At 40.5% G+C, this 24074-nt stretch overlaps 1 protein-coding gene across 2 annotated transcripts in view; it reads right to left on the reverse strand.

Annotated features, from left to right (window-relative positions):
• Nucleotides 1-24074, reverse strand: part of ttc27 (tetratricopeptide repeat domain 27) — a 152427-nt gene that overhangs the window by 28889 nt on the left and 99464 nt on the right. Inside the window, exons 15-16 of one of the 2 annotated variants that reach the window (XM_067988685.1) lie at nt 17660-17712; nt 16453-16618 (exon numbers count right to left, since the gene is read on the reverse strand). The exons of the other annotated variant lie outside the window; for it this stretch is intronic. Of the exons in view, the coding sequence (XP_067844786.1) occupies nt 16453-16618; nt 17660-17712 (219 nt within the window). The remainder of the gene's footprint in view (nt 1-16452; nt 16619-17659; nt 17713-24074) is intronic. 2 annotated transcript variants of the gene reach the window in all.

A 24074-nucleotide genomic window follows, 5' to 3' on the forward strand; every position in this document is an offset into this window, starting at 1 on the left:
AAGGAAATCATAATATGATTAGGCAGAGTCAACATGGTTTTATGAAAGGGAAATAGTGTTTGACAAATTTATTAAGAGTTTTTTGAGGATGTAACTAGGAGGGTAGATAAAGGGGAACCAGTGGATGTAGTATATTTGGATTTTCAAAAGGCATTCGATAAGGTGCCACATAAAAAGTTGTTACACAAGGTAAGGGCTCATGGCTTTGGAGGTAATATATTAGCATGGATAGAGGATTGGTTAAAGGACAGAAAACAGAGAGTAGGGATAAACGGGTCATTCTCAGGTTGGCAGGCTGTAACTATTGGGGTGCCACAAGGATCGGTGCTTGGGCCTCAATTATTTACAATCTATATTAATGACTTAGATGAAGGGACTGAATGTAATCTATCCAAGTTTTCTGACAATGCAAAGCTAGGTGGGAAAGTAAACTGTGAGGAGGATGCAGAGTCTGCAAAGGGATATAGACAGGTCAAGTGAGTGAGCAAGAAGGTGGCAGAATGAGTATAATGTGGGGAAGTGTGAGGTTATTCACTTTGGTAGGAAGGATACAAAAAGAGAATATTTTTTAAATGGTGAGAAACTATTAAATGTTGGTGTTCGAAGAGACTTGCGGGTGTCCTCGTACAAGAAACGCAAAAAGTTAGTATGCAGGTAGAGCAGGCAATTAGGAAAGCAAATAGCATGTTGGCCTTTATTGCAAGGGGGTTGGAGTACAAGAGTAAGGAAGTCTTACTACAGTTGTACAGGGCTTCAGTGAGACCTCACCTGGAGTACTGCATACAATTTTGGTCTCCTTATCTAAGGAAGGATTTACTTGCCTTGGAGGCGGTGCAATGAAGGTTCACTAGATTAATTCCTGGGATGTGAGGGTTGTCCTATGAGGAGAGGTTCAGTAGAATGGGCCTATACTCTCTGGAGTATAGAAGACTGAGAGGTGATCTCATTGAAACATGTAAGATTATGAGGGGGCTTGACAGGTTGGATGCTGAGAGATTTTTTCTTCTATCTAGAGAGTCTAGAACTAGACAGCATGGTCGCAGGATAAGGGGTCGGCCATTCAAGACTGAGGTGAGGAGGAATTTCTTCACTCAGAGGGTTGTGAATCTTTGGAATTCTCTATCCCAGAGGGCTGTGGATGCTGAGTCATTGAATATATTCAAGGCTGAGATAGATAGATATTTGGACTCCAAGGGAATCAAGGGATATGGGGATCGGGCAGGAAAGTGAAGTTGAGGTTGAAGATCAGCCATGATCTGATTGAATGACAGAGCAGGTTCGAGGAGCAGTATGGCCTAATCCTGCTCCTATTTCTTATGTTCTTATGCTCCAGCTTGATGGACCAGCTGGTCTTTACCTGTCCATCAATTTTGTTTGAGAGGCTGCTTAAAGTAGACATCTAAGACAAGTGACCACCAATTTTACTGAACTTCTGATTAGTCTTCTGTCCTAAACCACACACAAAAACAGTAACCCGGCAGCACACCATTCAATATTAAAACACAGGACCACATCTATGATACCCTGTACAGTGAGCCCCTGATGTTCAGGCCATTAGCAAGATGCACCAAGCGGAGATAGCCAGGTGCTTCCCTAGCAGGAAATGGAGGCTGGGCCCCACCTCGCATTGGCTGGGTTAAGAGCATCATTGCCAGGAGGTTATTTCCTGCAGGCCTCCACCCTGCAGTACAGGAAAGCATCAAAAACTTGGGACGAAATAGTTTGGTTCAAATATACTTAGCAAGGCCATTCCTTCATATTATTTATTTACTAGTTACCTGCACTCTGCACATCCAGTTCAGTTACCAATGTGAATTATGTTGACCCAAATGTTAACAAAATACACAAGGGACTTCAGTTATGTGGATAGACTGGAGAAGCTGGGGTTATTCTCCTTAGAGCAGAGAGGGTTGAGAGGAGATTTGGGTAAATTAAATAAAGAGAAACTGTTCCCATTGGCGGAAGGATCGAGAACCAGAGGACACAGATTTAAGGTGATTGGCAAAAGAACCAACGGTGACATGAGAAAAAACGTTTTTTTTTTACGCAGCGTGTAGTTATGATCTGGAATGCGCTGCCTGAAAGGGAGGTGGATGCAGATTCAATCGTGGCTTTCAAAAAGGAATTGGATAAATATTTGAAGAGAAAAAATTTCCAGGGCTACGGGGAAAAAGCAGTGGAATGGGACTAACTGGATTGCTCTTACAAAGAGCCGGCACAGGCTCGATGGGCCGATTGGCCTCCTTCTGTGCTGTAACGATTCTATGATTCTACACAGACCAGGAAGGACCTAGGTTTAATCCCCAGTCTGTGTTGAGTTGGTTATTTTCAGCCAGAACAGCAGTAGAGACACTATAATTGGACAGGTCTTGGGAACTGAACATTTCCCCCACCTGCAATATTTATACCAGTACCAGGATCAAACCTGGGGCACAGAGTTAAATTCCTCTGTGTCAGTGTTTTCAAACCTTTCAATGTGGGAGACCCACTGCAGATAATGACATGTTCCTGGGGACCTTCTGCAAATAGTGACACATTCCTACAGATCCTCTGATAAAAGAACAAACTAACGAATGAAAAGAGTCCCTTTCATATCCTCAGAATGTCCCAAAGCGGTTCACAGTAAATGAACTAGTTTTGAAGTGCAGTCACCATTGTTATGTAAGTAAATGTGGCACCCAATTTGCACGCTGCAAGATTGCATAAACAGTAAATGAAATAAATGACCAGTTAATCTGTTTTTGCTTATTTTGGCTGAGGGATGAATGTTGGCCAGGATAGCCAGGGAACTCTCTGCTCTTCTTTAAGTGGTGCCTTGGGATCTTTTACGTTCCGCTCAACAGGAGTTTAATGACTCATACAGAAGACGGCACCTTTGAAATGCAACACTCTTTTAGTGGTGTCAGTACTGGACTATGTGCTGAACGCCTGGTGTGAGGCTTGAACACACAACCTTCTTACTCAGAGGTGAGAGTGCTACCAAGCACTTAACAGCGGCTTAAAACTGTTACTTCACCAACATAATCTCAGGAACCCCCCTGTCCTAACTTCTGTAACACTGTTGCAGAATTGCTACTCAAAGGAGAACATTGCAATCATCACAGAAAATGGACTACAGCCCTAGCCGCTTACTGCGGCCACGCTCGTGCGAACACGATTTGCATCCATACGCAATGGCCGTCTACTGGAAACGGCCTATACTATTCAAAAGGGTTAAAAGCCACCAAAATAGCCAGTAGACAATACTGAGTCTTTAACTGATTTCTTCTGATTTATGCTGTGCAGACTGTAAGTGAAAGTTGTAAACCTCCATACTGCAGCCTCTTTATAATAATATACAAAATTATTCTTTTAATGTAGATTTCTACAGATCTAATTAAGCAGTCGCACCCATCGGCCCACTATAGCGAATAAGATCGGTCAAAGAGAGATCAGAGATCTCTTGTATGGATCTAATAGGATTATTAGGAGGAAAAACAATAAATTAACAATACCATTATTTAAGAGCATGAACTACTTCTCACTTATGTATGGATAAAATTCGAACATATACATATAAAACTTTGACTTGAAGGACGTTTAAAGTCTCCAATGTTGTTGCCACAGCTGCCAGAGGTTTCTACTTTGACTTGCAAGCCGCTGTTAAGTGCTCGTTAGCAGACAATGTAATTTAAAAAACAACACATTCCAGGCTGATTCAGCATTGTGCTAATTATGCAGAAAATGCTATATTATGGAGATGGTCATTTTTCTGTAACATTCAGTGCATCTTAATAAGATGCAAACTAGTGAGTAAGCACAGCTGCTTCTGCCTGAAATAAACGGAGCACTTAAGACGCTATAGCCAGCAACTTTGAAATTGATGTTAATGCAAATGGATAATGGCTATCGCTTTTTGGCCGATGTAAGTGAGACTGCCCGATTTAAACATGGATGTTTTAAGTGGTGGGGACTGTATAGCAAGCAGGTACCGTAAAAACGTACTAGAAAGTTAACAAACATAGAAACAGATGACTGATGTCATGGGGACTGCAATTTTGAAACCCATGTTCTATATTGCCAAAACCCAAGCCTCAGAAAAGCATGTCCTACTGTAACAATGTGACATTTCCATTTCCCACACCAGCCATCCTTACGGCCTCTAAGTGGAATTGCCAATTTGATGTCAATTAGTGCCTAATTATAAGCAATTTTGTGCTGTTAACTGGTGCCCATTAGGAGCTGGGTTGAGACTGCCTAAATTAATTTCCCTAAGGACACTTACAGCCAGCAAAGAAAGGAAACTTTAATCCACCAGTCTGGGCTACACTCCAGACCCCGGGTTCCCGAGCTAAAAGGACAGCATGCTACCACACTGCACCATACAGTCTTTCTTTTTTTAAAAAATTTAATCCACTTTATTGACAAAAGCTACAAGATCCCTACACAATTAAAACATGCCTACAAGATAACAATTTATCGTCTTTCCTGTACAGTTCACAAATTAGCCTTGAAAAAAAACCTTTAAAATTAAAATAAAAAGCCTCAAAGCTTTTTACTGCATCAATAATGGTCTCTTAACTAAATGAATCACAGTTTAGTCATTGTCTGCGATTAGGCAAGACTTTTACAAACTTGTGTCTGAGCCAATAAAGCAAATAATCAAACTACTGCTGCCACACATTATTACCATGCTTTTCAGCTTCTCAACGATCGCAAGCAAACAATCAACAAACGAATGCCAAAGTATTTTAACAAATGATATGGAAGAATAATATAAATATTATCTTGAGCTGAAGCACAGTTTTAGAATACTTTTCCCCCTTTTAGGTCCCTCTCAATGCCATACATTCTTCTCCAAAACTGGCAGGCCATTGGCACCTGGGAGCCAACTGGCAGAAGATTGGCGTGCGTTGATTATTAATTCCTCTTACTTTCTGGCAGAAAGTACTGTGCTTATATTTCACCCCTTTCTCCCCAACAGCCTGGCTAAAATGTATCAATGGAAGACATTTCCCTTTGTACTAGCTTCATTCATCAAGTCGTGTAAACTCACGAGTTAAATTAAAGAAACAGAATTACACAGAAGACAACAAAAAGATGTCGAACGTAACCAAATTTTTCAGGTACTTGATTGTGACGTGAGAAATTCAACAATGTTATGGAGGCTGACGTCTACATTCACACAGGAAGAACTGTGTGATACCGGGGTAAGGCGTCAGAGAATGACAGCAGCTCAGTGTATCACTGCCTCTAGCAAAGAAAATTGTCTCCATTCATCTTTTAGCGAGCAGTGCATTTGCTGTGGAGACATCCCATTAATAAGAGAATGAATACATAATTCACAGAGTTTTTAAAAAAATCATTCTCGAGATGTGGGTGTGAGCATTTATTGCCCATCCCTAGATTGCCCTTGAACGGCTGCAGTCCATGTGGTGAAGGTGTTCCCATAATGCTGTTAGGTGGGGAATTCCAGGATTTTGACCCGGCGATAATGAAGAACGGCGATATATGTCCAAGTCAGGATGGTGTGTGACCTGGAGGGGAACTTGGAGGTGATGGTGTTTCCATGCACCTGCTGCCCTTGTGCCTTTAGATGGTGGAGGTCATGGGATTGGGAGGTTGCTGTCGAAGAAGCCTTGGCGAGTTGCTGCAGTGCATCCTGTAGATAGTACACAGGGCAGCCATGGTACGCCGCTGGTGGAGGGAGTGAATGTTTAAGCCAGTTGATAGGGTGCCGATCAAGCGGACTGCTTTGTCCTGGAGTAATAAAGTAATTATTGCAGTGATTTAACTTTCCACATCAAGTGAGTTCATTAAATCCTAGCTCCTGTGTACTGGTCCAATATTCCAGGCCTGCTCAATCTCACCCAGCTACTAAAACTGGACTGCATGTGGCAGAATGGGTGAAAGTTAATGGAATAGGTCAGTTATCACAAATTGAAATGTGCAGGACCAGAAGGGCCCACTATAGCCCATCTGCCAGTCCTAAAATTTGAAAAAATGCCATATACCACAGGATCGCTTAGACCCCCTCAATCACTGTATGCAGTTCAGTCTTGAATTTGTTGACATTATCTGCCATTACTGTTTCCCCAGGCAGTCTGTTCCATATGTTTAAAGTAGTCGAATCTTAACTGTCTGTTCACCCTCCTTCTGAGTGTGAGTATGATCCCCTTTGTGTTGGATTCTCATAAGAACTTACATCAAGTTGATACAATGAAAGAAGAAAGTTAACATCTTAAATATTTTATTGTAGCTTCTTGTGATTCTCAGCTGTTAGCAAGTGATGACATTGTCTCATAATGTAAAACCACAAAGATCTCAAAGCAATAGATAGAAGCCATCTGACAAAATGAAAACCTGAACTCTGTAAACCCATTTTGATTTATTGGCACAAGGATGAAATGGATATACAGTCAGTAGAGTAAGGAGTTTGTGGTAAACATACTTGTTTGCAGGCTGAACGTTTCCTATAATTTATTGTCTCTTTATATTATATCTTGTCCGTTTCACTGAATACCTCTGTCATGTGTAAAGTAGATTGTCTACGCTGAGTATCAAGTCTGAATTCCCTTTTGAGGGCTGGACAGCTTGCAAAGTAATTAATCTTTTTTATTGCACAGAACACTGTTTGGAAATAAACTCTCCAAGATTGCAAAGCTCAAAACTGCAAAGAGTTATAAGATGTGTAGAATATAGCTGAAGCCAATGATTTGTTATTCTCAGAAATCAGTATTTTCATAGCCCGAGGGACAATTTATGCAAAATTGAGGCACTTGGGCAGTCAACTGCACTGCATGCAGTAAGTGTAGAAGTTTGAGGGATTGTTGTGGGATGGCTTGCCAACTAAAAATCAATTGCCCTAATCATGGGTAAAACATTTGAATCAAGGTGTTGTAGAGCAGGACATCATGTCACAATGCATTGGTACAACATGGGAGGAACCTGAGCTCATGATCCTCCCTTGCCCCATAGTAAATCTCAGCTATGTGCTGCGTGGTGGCGAGTTGCTTCCCCACAGAAAGGCGAATCACCACACCCCTTAGTGGCCTGCTCTGAACAGCTCCGTCACTGGCCCGGCAGCAGGTTGACTGCCTACCCACCTGTCCACCCTCTCAAATTGGGGAAATGGTGCTCAACATCTCGGCAGCTAAGGTTGGGGGGAGGAAAATATTATTTTTAAATTTTGAAAGAAAGATAAATTAAAAATTCAAAGACTGTGGCCATTTTCATAATGCTGCTTAAATGCTTCTGCAGTCCTGAATTTGTAAACGCAATATAGGAACCGTGATGGACTCAACTGAATAGAATCTTTTTAAGAATAAGACACTAGATTCATTCTTTGGTTTCAATAGAATGCAGTATTACAAAGTCTCATTTGATTATTATGGGAACAAGGATATAAAGTAAAAGCACAGAGACTGAAGAAATAATACTTTCTGATTGTTTATTAATCTCTGATTAAAAGTCCCACATTGAATTTTAAACTTGTAGAGTATTCTCTTAAAGGGCCTTCATAACTAATTATGCACTGATGCCTGTGTTGTGCAATCTAAAACCACTTTTTTTGGGTGCAGCTTTAATTTAGATTCTGGCAGCCCATGAGCTGGCTCCTCACTATTTACACTGTTAAATCCAAGTCCCTTATCTCGGCGTTAGATTCGCAGACCCACGACAAATTGGGTCTACAATTTTGTCGACGGGATTAGGAATCCACATTTAGTGGAGTAAATGCCAAGAACTGACTCCCTGATGCCAGATTCCCTGAATCCAATCTAAAAGTAGCTTTAACAGGTCTTAGTATGCAATTAAGGGCCAAAGGCTATATTGTACAAATATGCAGGTTTTATTAGGGAACATAAGGGTTTGAGCTATTAAGAGAGAGAAAAATATATATCTATATAAAAAATTGTGACATTTCTATCCTAGGACTTAACACATTTTTTCTTCTATTTTTCTTCTTAAGTTATTTTCTTTCAACACCATTTAAGGTCATCCTGACATTCCATTTTCAGGCCAAGATAAATTTATCCCATCGGCAAATTAACTATGTTGATCAAGAAGCCATTTTCTGACTGAGAGAGAGGGCAGACAACTTGCTCCAAGGCCTCTGCCTCTGCCACTGCCACTCTTGAGCTGGCCGCTGGTAGGTACACAACAGTGGCCTGGGTTGAACTTTCTCTCTGATTTTTCCTCTCTTCCCTTATATGTGGGGAAGTGCCTCGCCTCCACTCAGCACCATCCCCTCCAACTCAACTCGGGAGTTCGGTATCTGGGGAAAGGTTAGCACAGATCCACATGTTGGCAGTCCATGGTGCAGCTTAGTGCATTCCTTAAATTCATAATAATCAATGCCCAAAATTTAAACTTTTATGAATCACTTTTTGCAAAAGTTGTTAGAGAGAAAATGTGTATGTGCTGCATTCTGAAAGTTGCAGAGAGCATTCAGTACTCACAGGAGTTAAAGCAAGGACACAGAAAAATGTACTTTCCTTTACTTTGGTTCTTCCATGCTTTCTTCCTTTTAATAATCAGAATTTCAAAGGACAATACATGTTGTTGGGGTGAATTGCTCTCTTCTAGCTGTAAGTGGATTGCACAGACCACTACCAGATACTAACAATCAAAGCCAGGCAATGTCAATTTCCAGATAGAATAACTATCACTTGTCTTTTAATTAGGTTGGCACACTAAGTGAGAGATGTACCAATATTTCCAATATTAGGCATTAATTGTACATGTGTGAGGGATGCATACTTTATTGCCTCTCCACTTACTGAACACCATAAATGGAAAGTAATTTACCTTGGAATGCTCTACTTTAAATTTAGGATTTCTAGATAACGGGTGCAATGGAATTTCATGGCTGGGACAAATTTCCATTTATCCAGACTCCAAAGGACTTGGCATTGGCATTTTGTAAAGACAACAGTGTAAAATGTATTACTGCAGTGGACACCAATTACATTGCAACTTGGATTTATGATTTTTTAAAAACCATCCAGCTACAATGGAGAAAATGCTGTTTTATATGAGAAGGAGTGCTGTATCAAGTAATGCACAAATTATTACTCTGCTGGTAAGGAGGGAATCTGTGTCTCTTTAACAGCACAAAGACTATTTGTTTTAAAGGAAAAGAAACCTCAGGTCAATCGGAGTTTAATTATTTGGGAGGGACTGAGATTGGTAAATGCTTCCGGCTCCAGGTAAGAAACATCCAGCATTGAGTTACTGGCTTTCTTTCTCTTGCTGTTCCATAAAGACTGTTTTACATCTATCTGCCACAATGGCCTCGGAATTCGCCGCAACGGCGATATTGGCGGCGTACCCCATAAGTTAGACCACTGTGCTCCCCAATCCTCCAATGGCAAATTTACGCCACAATTTGCTGGAAAAATAATTAGAATACTCCGCAGCAAGCATAGCAGTGGATCAGGAGCAATGAGGGCAATGGATAGTTAAGAATTCATTTTGCTTGTTGATTTCTGCAGGAATTTCAATCTCATTTATTTGTCTGTTTATTTATATCCGGCAGCAAATTACTGAAAGATATAAACAGGAATAAATTTTGAATTATCTAAGCTGGCAAAACTACACTCGCAAAATGTGGGCTGTATCTTTATAGTGAATACTTAAGAGTGAAAGAATCGTTTCTCTTTGGTTTCATAAATGTAATTAGCAACCGTATAAAAGGTTGCAGCTTAGGCAGCAGAATTCGTTCTTTTTTTCCCCTCTCCTTCATTCTTGTGCTAAAATCGAACTGCTGCCACATAGTCCTGGCTGGATGCCTGGATATGGTGAATCTTGGATGGTAAAATTTATTTCCATTCTATAGTGTATAGTCCTACTATAGAAGCACAGTGGAATTAAAAAGGAAGATGAAATAGTGCTAGTCTTTAACGGGCTAAGTGGCAGTGGTGAACGCAGTGGCGTTACTTCAGCAAACTCGCGATTGCCATTGATTTTGGAGGAAAGGGTTGCCCAGGTCCTCCCTGACTTCGACCATGTCCTCCTTGGCCCCGTAAGTATGGGGCTGATCTTTCTTTAAAAAATATTTTTTAGGGCTTTCTTTGGGAGTCAAGACTACTTCCCTGGCCTGGACCCCACAACAGGGGGACCTAAAATTGCAAATGTGGTGGCAGGTATAGGGATGGGCAATAAATGCTGGCCTCACCAGCGACGCCCACATCCCATGAACGAATAAAAAAAGGTATGCGTCAACACACATGGTACTAGGAGATCCCGCCCTTAGATCTCCCCCCCCCACCCCCCACCAATGACAAGGCAAATCAGAAACCTCTGGGCACAGTGGAGATCTGGTGAAACCAGGTCCCTGTCATTATCCAAAGGTTCTGCCAGTCTCCTGCTGGAGTCATGACTACTAGAGTTTTGTTAGAATAAGTTAATTTACATATAATTAGACTATACGAAGTGAGACACAGACAATGTAATGCCAGAGCACGACAGGAAACATGCACAGACATACTGTATTTTTTTTATATATATCTACATTACAAATTATAAACTATGAGTTGGTAATACTGTACATTGAAATCAGTGATTAATGCCGTAACACCCCTTTCCATCAACATCAACGGGTAACACTGTTATCATTGCTCACTCTAAAGGTGGCACGGTAACCTCACAGCCTATTACAACAACTATAGTTAAAAGACATGGGGGCAGAAATTGCTTATGAAATAATGGTGAGCTCAACAGCGCTCACTGTTGTTAGTGGTGAAATGGAGGGGCAAGTTCCAGCATTCACACATGCGCAGTGAAAGGTGGAAATCCGGAACTTGCTCCTACTGGTTCGCCGGCGATATGACAGCTTCGAATTAAAGGGACACTGCACGTCGCAATCAGCAAAATCATTGAAAAAGCGCCAACTTGCTTATCTGCCAAGCTGGAAAGTAACTAGTTACACCACAAAACAGGCAAGCTTAATTATACCAGGTCTAAACTAAGTTTTAACTGTGCGATAAGTCTTAACGTCTGCCAAACAACTAAAAATTAACTTTTAAAAATGTGGAGTCTCATTACTCCTTATTTTAATAGTTTTTGGTCATTAATTTTTTTTTATATAATAAAACTTTTTCCCTCTATCTCTTTTATTTAATTCAATTATTTCTTACCCTCTCCTTTTTATCGCTGTCTCCAACCGCTTTTACAATGATTTTAATATTGTACCTTTCACTTCCTGGTTTTAACGTTGGAAGCCTGCAGAGACAGTTAACGCAACTTGTCAAAAATGCTGCAATCTGATTGAGGGGAGAGTGTGATCTTCTTGCTTCTCCCAGGGTTCTAGCTTTGCTTGAACTGACACTGGGCTCTTCTCCGCTTCCTATTCGAGGAAGTGCCCGAAGTAAAGACCGTGACAGGCAAAGGTATTCTACCACACCTGGTTGGGTCATTTTTCCATGTGATTCACTCCCAATCCTAACTTCTGGAATGGACCACAGATAAATAAGTTGAAACAAACTAAATAAAAATTAACAACTCCAAGTTAGGCATAAATAAAAGGTAGGAAATGTTTAACGTTTTAAACAATGATTCTTGCAATTGGGAGAAATTACACTTTCTATCTCCTGCGCTCTGCTCTCTTTCTGACAGATGCCGAGCAATGTTAAAATACTGTATGTTTCGGTTCCACAATGTCTCTACAACTTAATAAACCTGCCAATTGAGCAAAACCATCTGCAACCCACCATTCATTTCAAGAACGTCCAGCAATTACACCTTGCAGCCTTAAAAGGACACACACCTACATTCCAGCCGATGTTAATACATCTTATCCTTGTAAAACTGCACATCATCTGACTTACTTTGAAGATTTACATCGAGTTTACAGCAGAGAAACAGGCAATTTAGCCCAACTTATATATTTCATCTTTCTACATCAAGGGTAAATCCTTCAATTAAAGAAAAAGATATTTCAGTCCACATTTTCCTACTCTATTCCTTTAATCCTTTGCTTTCTGCCTCTTCCCTTTACCTTCTTTTAGTTTTCACACCAACAGTTCCCAGTGCCTCACAGCAATACATAAACTCAATAGCATTTCTTTCTCAGCCAGTATTTACTCTGTCCACATTGTGTTTTGTTAATCAAAGGTCACAGAGAGAACATGTTGTAAAACTGCCAGTACAAAAATCATTACTTCCATTAATGGTGCCTAACATTTGTGACCTCTGACGGACAGAACAAAAGGTCAATACAGTGAAATACCAACAAAGAGAAAGTTAGTCCACTGAAACACAAGCAGAGAAGGCTGCTAATTATTGATCAGATTCATAACGCAGACTCCCAAAACAGTTTAACCTAGTAACTGGAGTTTTCTAGATCAGTCATACTACACATCTTGTGTTGCTAAGATATTCAAAGAAGTTTAGGTTGCACATGGATGCAAAATGTGTGGTACAACTCGACTGTGATATCGTACAAATCAAATTTAGGCATCTGTCTTGAGACCACCAGCTGTACTACAATTATGATTGGCGTAGAGACCTTTCTAAAGTCGGTTTGGTCTGCCTGGGAACTTTTGCAATGTCATTCTTAAACCGTTTTAATGTTAGCTGACATTAAAAACTGAACTGGCATTTAGACACTGGTGAATAGAAGTCAGCGCATGTAAAACGCAATGGGGTATGGAGTCAGTGGTGTAACTTGGGCCTGCAAATCCTTCTTGCCCGATTCAGGCATCAAATGTAGTGTAACATTTCCACAGTCACATTTTATAAAGGGCAGTCAGGGATACTTCTGTTCCCATTCTTCTGGACTTTTCTTCTTTGTTTGCACAGGCATAAGTAAACTGACCTGGGTTCAAACTGCTTGCAGCCCATCAAACCGAGTGCAAAACGAAGACTGGAAATCACTCTAATGGATTTAATTTCTTGTGTGCTATTTTTAGTGCACTAGTTAACCTGTTTGCATAAATGCCTATATGCGCTACTTTATATGAATGTGTAATGTGGTGCGCTAAAAAAAATGCACAGAGGAAATTAATTTAGTTAATTATAAGTGGTTTGAGAGAATGTTTCTCACTCTGGGCTACGTGTGATGGTGGTGTTGATGGAAAAGGGTAATTTGTTTTGTACTCAGTTCTTGCAGACTGAAGAATTCTGCCATTGAACAAGAAATAACAAAGATAAACCTGGCCAAGCCAAATTAAGCTGATATCTTGCATTGACTCAGACTTGTGCTCATCCCTAGTTTCTCTATACTCGTGCCAGGAATTTTCTAGACATGCAAAGCCTGAGGTAAACATAACCTACGCCCCCCTCTCCCCACCCCCTGGCCCAAAAGTCAGATATTACTTCAGAAACTTTAAGGATCCGTTGATAAAATCAAGGCACTAAAATGCATTTGAGTTCTGAAAAACTCAGGCCAAAATCTGAAAGAGGGGCCACAATTCCACCTTCGGTGGAGCTACTTAGCCGTAATGGAAAACATCACATTATTTGGTGCATATTTAAAAAAACCTTTTCCGGTAACATCTCCCCACATTTCTACTTTTATCTGAATAACATTTCTGCGTCTGATGTGACCGTCTTCTCCAGCTACCTGATGCAGGAGCTTTCCAGTTGGTTCGCTGTATACTCCTGACTGACCTTTCTGTTGTTTTTGATTGTGTATATACTGCCAGTAACAAGAAGGACATATACCCAAAGACAAATTCTGTGTGATACAGCTGACATGAGAGTTCCCCATGTCTTGGTTACTGTTAAATAGGAATAAAAGAATATACAGGACTGAAAAAGATTAGAACATTATTTAACATCTACATTTCATTATTTCACACCAACCTTTCATTACTTAACATCTACATTTTGTTTTACAAATTTAGCATAAATTTATGTTAAAGTAGTTTGCTTTCTTTAACTAGTGTGTTTATTAATTAATAAGCAAAACAAAAAGGGGGTTGGTCTCAATGATCGAATATAATTTAACCAGAGAACTATTTATTATTTTGATTAAATAAACAGAATTTTTTGAGCTAACCAAGGTAAGGGATGTCAAGGCCTGAGAAGCAAACTGGAATATTTTTTCCACTTCTGACACCTGGCAGAGAGAAGAGAATGAGCTCTGGTCTAGGGTTGAACCCTGATCCCAGGGGTCAAAGGGCAACATCCTAACCCTCAGCACCACCCACTTTTTCCATTCTGCTATATTTCTTATTGAATTGAAAGAATGTCCCATGGTTGTAAACTCTTATTACTTAAAACAAAAAACAAGACAGCAATGCCAATAGAATTGTACACTGTAGATTGACGCTCTGCTCAAACTTAAATGCAGCAAAATGGTTGGAATATTACAAGTAATGGGTGTAGCTCACAATCACAATGTATCAGACATCACAAAGCTACCTGGTGTGCCTCTTGATAGCCAAGTTAGTTTATGAGCAGGTCCCCTAAAGTTCACTGAAACAGCACAATATGCATTATCCCTGGGACAACTGCAGTCACATTCTTGTGCTACAATATAAAAAAAGCAAAGTGTTTTTTGCCTACGTAACAATAGCCACTGCACTTCAAAGTAACTAATTGTGTAAAACATGATAAGGGGCTAAATAAATGCACATCTTTTCTTTGCTATTTCATTTAAAAGTAAGTTAAGAAATCTCACCATTTCTTAATAACCCCTCCCTCGCCTTCATATGGTCTTCCCTTCCTCGACTTCTCTATCTCCATTTCTGGGGATAGGCTGTCAACAAATATCTACTATAAGCCCACTGACTCCCACAGCTACCTTGATTACATTTCCGCCCACCCCGCTTCCTGTAAGGACTCCATTCCTTTCTCCCAGTTTCTCCATCTCATTTATTCTGACAATGCCACCTTCCACACCAGTGCTTCCAATATCTCTTTTTTCCTCAACCGAGGATTCCCCTCCACTGTAGTTGACAGGGCCCTCGACCGTGTCCATCCCATTTCCCGCACTTCTGTCCTCACCCCTTCCCCTCCCTCAGAGAACCACGATAGAGTCCCCTTTGTCCTCACCTTCCACCCCACCAGCCTCCACAGTCAATGGATCATCCTCTGTCATTTCCAGCGCAATGTCACCACTAAACACATTCCCCCCCCTCCCATTTCGGCATTCCGAAGGGACCGATCCCTCCACGACACCCTGGTCCACTCTTCCATCACCCCCAACACCCGCTCCCCTTCTCACGGCACCTTCCAAAGCATGTGCAGGAGGTGCAACACCAGCCCTTTCACCTCCATGATCCCACCGTCCAGGGGACCAAACACAACTTCCAGGTGAAACAGCGATCTACTTTTACTTCTTTCAACTCAGTATACTGTATTCGCTGCTCATGTTGCGGACTCCTCCACAATGGGGAGACCAAATGCTGATTGGGTGATCGCTTTGCTGGACACCTCCGCTCAGTCCACAAGCATGACCCCGAGCTTCTGATCGTTTGCCATTTTAATTCTCTGTCCCACTCCTACTCTGACCTCTGGGTCCTCGGCCTCCTAAACTGTTCCAATGAAGCTCGAAGCACAGCACTTCATCTTTCGATTAGGCACTTTTCGATTAGGCACTTTTCAACTTTCCGGACTCAACACTGATTTCAATAATTTCAGATCATAACCACTGCTCCCATTTTCTCGGACAGCAGGTGCTGGTAATGGCTCTGCTGTTGCCATTTACAGCTCCTCTAGACCCATTTTTGGTTTCTTTACTTGTCCCATTACCACCCCTTATTGACTCGCACCATCATCCCTTTTGTCATTTAATCGCTCATGTCTTCCACCCTATCACAGACCTTCCTTTTTGTTCTTTCCTCTGCACCCCCACTACCCCCATCTCTTTTGCCTGGCCATGTACTTCCTTACAAACTGTTAATTCTCTAACTTAACAGAGAAGCCTCATGAAGAATGTGACCCAGCCACTGTTTACCTCATAAACCACATTGTTATTCCACTCTCAGAGAAAGAAAATTAAATACATTCAGACCCTAAACTTGCTGTTTTAGCATTTGCCCCTTCACAAAGCACATCGGATATAATTTCCTTATTTACTCAGTAACTGAGAAAACATCTATAGATGAACCCTACAGTCAACAGAAAGCATTTCTCCTTGGTGTAGACACACACCATTGTTATCCAGAGGGAATTCTGCTACTGAGTAAACACTTAGTGGGTGACATAGTCATAGTGTCAGTAACATTTATGCCTGCTTCTTGTTCTCAATTGTCAGTTAAACACACATCAGGTTTAAATTTCAGGTTGGATATCTTTACTATTTTCACACAGGAGAGTGTTATTTAGCAGTAAAAGCTTTTAAAAAAAATAGTCAAAGGAAAAATTGCTGGGTGTTCAAGGAGCAAATCAGACCATGCGCAAAGTAACCACTGACCTTTAACTTAAACACCCCTTCACTTTACTGATCAAAAGGTCATATTCAAGCTGTAAACTAAAAGAGCAGAAAGCAAAATGTAGACACAATTTAAGACAAGAAAGACCCACCTGAACATCTTTGTACCTGTCTTTTAAATCCATGAGTCGGTGGTATGCCTTAATGGCATCGTTGAACTCGCCAACGTCTATGCAGGTAAGAATGTAGTTCTCCCAGATCTGCCAATGCTCATAATTACATTTAATGGCTTCCTGGAGTGCTCGAAGAGCTTTATTTCTGTGTAAGACGGAATTATGCAACAAATCAGTCATACCCCCTTGATATTATGGATCTTTTACATTATACCCTTGCACTGAAGCAAACGGACCAGAGTGGCGAAGTGAGAGAACATAGTTTTCACTGCTGCCTGTTAATTGAGATCAACAGGTAATAGACTTGATTCAGTGATTGGCATCCCCAGGATAGCCTGGAGACCATCGCCAGCTAACTCCACAAAGGAAGACTTTCTTAGGGGGGTAGAAAATGTTCCCCTTCTTTAAAGTAAATATGTTCCAAGGGTACAATAACACAAATATTGATTTAGTTTTGTGCTACAAGGACTGACCCTCGAGTTTCAGTAGTGCAATCATTACAATGCATCTTAATCCTTTCCGTAACCCTTAGGTCAACAGCTTGTGGCTATGACACTCAATGGCAATCAATATATTTGTACTAAGTTAAATCAATATTGTGGGAAAGACACAAGGACCAAAGATCAGTCTATGTAGACACGTTATGTATGTACTTATAACAAAGAGTTTCCAAAGCAAAATCATATATCTAAGCTATGCATTGTCAGAAGGCCAACTTGTCATAGACAATCCTGTCTGAAATACATTTGTTGCAATACATGCACTTAAATAAACAGTCAGAAAGACTCAGAAGTGATTCTCAGTCATAGAGTCATAGAGTTATACAGCACGGATAGAGGCCCTTCGGCCCATCGTGTCCGCGCCGGCCATCAGCCCTGTCTACTCTAATCCCATATTCCAGCATTTGGTCCGTAGCCTTGTATGCTATGGCATTTCAAGTGCTCATCCAAATGCTTCTTGAATGTTGTGAGGGTTCCTGCCTCCCCAACCCTTTCAGGCAGTGAGTTCCAGACTCCAACCACCCTCTGGGTGAAAAAGTTCTTTCTCAAATCCCCTCTAAACCTCCCGCCTTTTACCTTGAATCTATACCAAGTATAAAAATTCCATTATGAAAATGTTAATTAGTCCTTTATTAACCAAATTGGTATTGTCGGGTCTCACAACAGGAAGAATGTCAATGACTTACTTTTCCTTTAATCGGATATATGCTGTTGATAGATTGTTCCAAGCTTCTGCGTTCTAAAAGAACAGAAACAAGAAGAATGAATCTACACCTTCAACTGGACCTCACTCATGGGCACTGGTTACATATCTGCCCAATGAGACTACTTAACAGAAACTAATGGGTCAATTGGTACAATTAACTCATCATCAGTATAGTACTAATTATTCAGATTAAAGGATGGGTCAATAGCTACAGCAAGAAATTTGTGCCAAAATTAAGTTATACCAAGAATAACAGAAACTGGAAGCACGTTGCAAGAACTTATTACAGCTGGTGCTTAAATCACTATGATTTTAAAACTTTTGTTGGTTCCATAGCAACCGCAGTTTTCAAAATCAATTGTGCTCCATTATAAAGGAATAACTGGAAACATGAAATGGTCTAAAAGTTGGCATTTCCTGCAGTTTAACTGAATGTTCTAGCACAAACTTATACCACATGGCACATATAATATTCCATTCTACTCAATCTTTCTCTGTAATTGTTCATATGAGCTACAATTTCATGTTTGTCACGGTGAGGAATGTCAGTACTGGGAGTGTTCTCTCATTTTTGGTGCCCATTGTCTGCACCGACCACTTCTAGAGCACGGAGCTCTCGCTCAGTAAAGCTCCATCTACTCTGCCCAACAATATGCTTCAGCCTCAGAGCAGCAACGTCTACTGAACTGGTGCAAAGTTTTCAAGGCTTTTCTGACCAGAGTAAGGTTGGTAATTTGTTCTGTGGACCTGTGGTGATTGGGAACTGAACAAATACTATGCAAGTCATTTAACAAATCACCCTTGCAGGGGTGGAAGTGGGTGAGGGATATACCATATTCACCCATATTGAAATTCCAGAGTTAATGGGATGTGCTAACTCAATGCACCACCCAGTTCTCCATTTGCAATATTGTGATGTATAATTAAAATGATTATAAATAAATTATCCTATTTTCACATAAATCTAAATAGAGCCAGCACCATTGTTTTGCACATAAACTGCAGAGGAAATATTGCAGAATTAAATATGACTTCCCATTCTTTGGTTTTGCAAAATACAATAAATTTCTACAATTCAGCCATTCTCCAGATACTGCTTCTCATTCCCAACACAATGGTACCACTCACTTTCCTCGCATCCTACGAAACGAATCGTGATCTTATACTCCAAATAATCTGTGCCGGGGAGCAATAAACCCTTTTACCATAAATATGTACTCTAATAAACAGTAACACCAGACCTCTCCATGAGATAGATAAACAACGCTGTGCTAGATCTCAGACTGCAAACTACCAATTAGGCTTATTAAATAAAATTAAAAAGAAGCAACAGCAAAAACAGCAGATTTTACTAGATTACTTGTAAAGTAAAAGAATACTTGATTTCTAACCAGTTCATTAAACTAATTTCAAAATAATAAACCTAAGAACATAAGAAATAGGAGCAGGAGTAAGCCATCCGGCCCCTCGAGCCTGCTCCGCCATTCAACAAGATCGTGGCTGATCTTCTATCTCAACACCATTTTCCTGCACTATCCCCATATCCTTTGATGCCTTTAATATCTAGAAATCTATCGATCTCTGTTTTACATGTACTCAATGACTAAGCCTCCACAGCCCTCTGGGGTAGAGAATTCCAAAGATTCATCACTCTCTGAGTGAAGAAATTTCTCCTCATCTCAGGCCTAAATGGCCTACCCCTTATCCTGAGACTGTGACCCCTGGTTCTAGACTCCCCAGCCAAGGGAAAAATCCTCCTTCCATCTACCCTGTCGAGCCCTGTAAGAATTTTGTATGTTTCAATGAGATCATCGCTCATTCTTCTAATTTCTAGAGAATACAGACCTAGTCTATTCAATCTCTCCTCATACGACAATCCCGCCATCCCAGGAATCAGTCTGATGAACCTTTGTTGCACTCCCTCTATGGCAAGTATATCCTTTCTTAGGTAAGGAGACCAAAATTGTACACAATACTCCAGGTGCGGTCTCACCAAGGCCCTATATTATTCCAGTAAGACATCTTTACTCCTGTACTCTTAAAAACGTCTTGAAATTTCAGTAATTCTTGTAACTTGGGGCACACATGGAAAGGAAAAGCTTACATGTGAAATCATTCCACTGCCTGTGAAAACAGAGATTAAAGAAACCTTGACACCAGGCCACAGTTATACCCAGTCTGTGGTTTAAAGTTCGAACAGAGACAAAGGAATATCAAGAAGGTATCTCACAATGAAGTATAGCTTTCAATTACAGTGGGGTGCAAAGATATCAGGGTGGTCTCATGAAGACCTGTCTCCAGCCACACACCCACTTCAGGACAAAGCAGGCCAGAGTATCTGATAAACAGGACCCTGCTGCCAACCCCCTCATCTCAAATATAGTGACAGCAAACCTGTGACTCCTTCCGACAGCCCAGCAATCGCAATTGCGTGTTTCTGCCACCTACATGTCCTTGGTGACCAACCACATGGACAGACGTCATCAGCCCTTTGCAGCGGCTTCGAAACACAAGATAAATACCGTGTCTTCCAGGTACATAAAGAAGTGCTGCTTTTAAGAAGCTGTAATTAAATTGAAGTGGACAGCAGATGGCCAGTTGCCGAAATTCCATAAAATATTTAAAAATTATAGTCAGTCATGATTTGAGACAAGACAGACGTCTAATCTGTCGCAGTAAACACTTTCAAATTGGAGGCCAATGCGTGATCTGGGGATAGGTTCTGTACATTCTACCTCGATATCCTGCCACTTCAGCACGAAACAGTTGTGTAATATATTGTTCCACTATTCTCTCCCAGATTCTAATGCTGAAACTTAAATAAATATAATCAAAATGAAATACAGGCTGCCAAGATAAACACCTTGAATATTTAACGATACACACAAGGAGGTAGGTTTTTAAGCCAGTTCTTTATATAATACACAAGTTATTTAAAACTAGTACAATGTTGTGTACAAAGCACTGGCAGTAACGTGTTCGACAAATAAACCGGGCCAGTTTACGTGTCCCAAGGTGGGGAAGCAGCAGAAACAGAGCAAGTTAGACATCTCCAGTGCTGCAGATTGGAACACTAAACTCAAATAATGTAACATAAGAAAGCACAGAGCAACAAGAGGGCACGTGGCCCATTAAGCCCACTCCTTGCACGGACAATGTACAATCCACTCCATCCAACCCATTTTATCCCCCATAGAACAGATCTATAAAGTGTTCTTTCCCACAAGGATAACTGAATAAAACTGCAGAATACCTACTTAGCCTATAAAACATACGTCAGACATCTTTCACTGGTTGTTTTCCATGACCTAACATTTCCACTGTCACAGTAGCTCAGAAACTATTGAATACAACAGGGTATTTGACCATCACTATCTGTGCTTAGCTTCATAACCTTTAATCTCATTCCTAAATGGCTGTTTATAAAATATTTTTTCTAATTAACACAGTATTAAATGTTTTGCCGGGGAATTTGCTTTACATTACAACAGTGACTACACTTCAAAAGTACTTCATTGGCTGTAAAGTGCTTTGGGAAGTTCTTAGGGCATGAAAGTCGCTCTATCAATGCAAGTCTTTCTTTTTCTTTCATATCCGGTGCTCCGCAATAATTACCAGTTATACGTCTTTGGAAAAGTCATGTCTCTGGAAATACACATGCTGTTCATGTACACATCAGAAATTGCACATGCATGCAACAAGCATGCTTTTTTAAAAAAAAAATCCCATTTGGAGCCAATCTTATGTGCTTTTGTCTCCAGAAATATTTTCCTAATGACAGCCTGCTCACTGATGGTGCGGAATACAGTAAGAAATCAGTGTGTCAACATTACAAGCGATTGGCTAGTCACTCTGTTAATCCTCTGGGAGTCAATGGAAACAAACTTTGGATCCAGCTTGGCTTTACTCAATTACCAGTAGAATCTTAGTTTCCTGTTATGATGCCGCTTTAAGATCTGGGATCATTCCATCCCAATTATTTTTGTTAGGCAAGGGTTTTAACGGTTACGGAACCGAGGCGAGTAGATGGAGTTAAGATACAGATCAGCCATGATCAAACTGAATGGCAGAACGGGGTTGAATGGCCTACTCCTATCCTGTCTAGTAGCTACATAGGAAACCGACATATGTTGCTTAAATATATAAGCAGTTGTTAAAAACAGTTGTGTCGAGTTCAAGATCCAGCCGCTACAACTTGCAGCCTCAGTCTAGTTTCTTTATTAATATGTTTCCTGCAAAAAATATGCACACAAGTTACGCTAGTTGATTCTAGAAGCACATTGTTATGTTTGATAGTGGCAAACTCGGAATTATCCCAAAATCCCAATTTTCTCACCCCCTCAATTCCTTTTCATATTGGCAAATCTCAATTATCATTAAGGCATAAAGCAAAAAGGGTGTCTAGGGGAGACTCCTTTTCCCATTCAAAGTACTCTCTCCAATTCGTTTCCTGAAAATAATAAATATAGTTACAAAAACAAGTGGTATCCTGGAAGAGTCTCTAGTGGCTGCATATGTAGCACTACTAAATCACATGTCTCTTTCTGGGTTTGGGGTGTTCCATTAGTGGGTACAGTAGTGCAGCGGTTATGTTGTTGAACTTATAATCCAGTTAAAAAAATCTGGAAATAAATAGTTGGTATCAGTAGACGTGACCATGAAGCTGTCGGATTGTCATAAAAACCCAACATGAATGTCTTTTAGGGAGGGAAATCTACTGCCCTTAGCCGGCCTGGCTTATATGTGACTCCAGTCCCACTGCATTGTGGTTGACTCTTAACTGCCCTCTGAAGTGGCCTGGCAAGCCACTCAGTATTATCAAACAGAACACGCACCAGGCTAACTAGGGATGGGCAATAAATGTCGGCCTTGCCAGTGATGCCCACATCCTAAGAATGAAAAGAAAAATGGAATTGCTCCAGAAATAAATGTCACCTCTCCCCGTAACTCATGAAACCAGAGCAACTGAGGAAGGAAAGAGGCCTAAAATGGTGGATCCACAACAAGCAAAAGATTTCACAGCATTTCAATACATATAAATATTTATTTTCAGATAGAATTTAAATAGAAAGGGCTCTCCCTGGACTTTCCTTCCCCTCTAATCAAAAGCACAAAGTAATAATTTTCTCTGGGATGTAGCGCCGATTACAAATCTGCAGAAGCTGTGGTCTTTGTGAAAGCTGACGGGCTGTTCCTAATAAACTGTGCAAGTAAGTGGCACACTGGGCTGGGAGCCATCAGAATTTAACATCAAAATATTTACAGAAAAATAAAGTGCAAATGTATTTCATAGAATCCCTCTGTGACAGTTTTAGCCACAGCATAAATATACCATTCAGAATAATTTGCAATTCTAATGCACATCAATTGGTAATGAATTAAAACACATTACATTCTTGGAATCATCCTCTGAATTACAGTCATGGCATTAGCTTATTTAAGCAACAAGCAGTTAAAATCCAGTCAAAGTTAAGAACATTTTCAGCCCCTCTCCTTTTCCCAGTGCAATGGGGATGATAAACACACTATTAGTGATATAAGTTCTTGACATTTAAACCTAGTCACCAGACATACATCAATATTACCTTTTATTGCATCTTGGTAGCTTGTCTGAAATATGATTACAAGAACATAAGAAATAGGAGCAGGTGTAGGCCATACGGTCCCTCGAGCCTGCTCCACCATTCAATCAGATCATGGCTGATCTTCAACCTCAACTCCATTTTCCCGCCTGATCCCCATATCCCTTGGTTCCCCTAGAGTCCAATATATTATAATGTTGCACCACATCTCCTGAATCACTGTGGACTCTAAGATGCGTTCACATTTAGAATATTCTTAAATCTAAGCATTTTCTAGAACCGAACTGGGTAGTTACAAATGATGCTGTAAGAGCCTCAAACAATACAGAAGTATTCAAAAATCAGTCCGGGCTAAATAGTGAAATATTAGTACTATAATGGTACTAAATTAGCAATATAATAAATCCAGCGTTATAATCTTCATTTTTCATACAGAGATCAATCATCTTCACTTCATGGGGTTTTGGGTGTAGGTAAATTCCGCTTAGCAAATATCCGTCTATTTTTCCTTAAGCCTCTATGAAGTGCCTTGAGCCTTTCTATAATAAAGAAGTTATGGAAATGCCAGTTGTAGTAGTAATAATTGTCTTCCCCACATAATGCAGTTGCAGGTTCTTTTCTGAGTTTGGGTTTCATGCTGTATAAAGTGGGCAGGGCACTGCTTCCAATGCACATAATAGCTAACAGGGCAACATTGCACAAAGTGATGGAATATATACACACCTGGACAGTTCAGCCAGGCTGCACCATCAGACAAATGAAAAAAAAGTTGGCTTTTGTGGGCCACAATTCCTGTATTTAAACGTATTTCTG

The sequence above is a fragment of the Heptranchias perlo genome, chromosome 8 (assembly GCF_035084215.1).
Source record: "Heptranchias perlo isolate sHepPer1 chromosome 8, sHepPer1.hap1, whole genome shotgun sequence".
NCBI lineage: Eukaryota > Metazoa > Chordata > Chondrichthyes > Hexanchiformes > Hexanchidae > Heptranchias > Heptranchias perlo.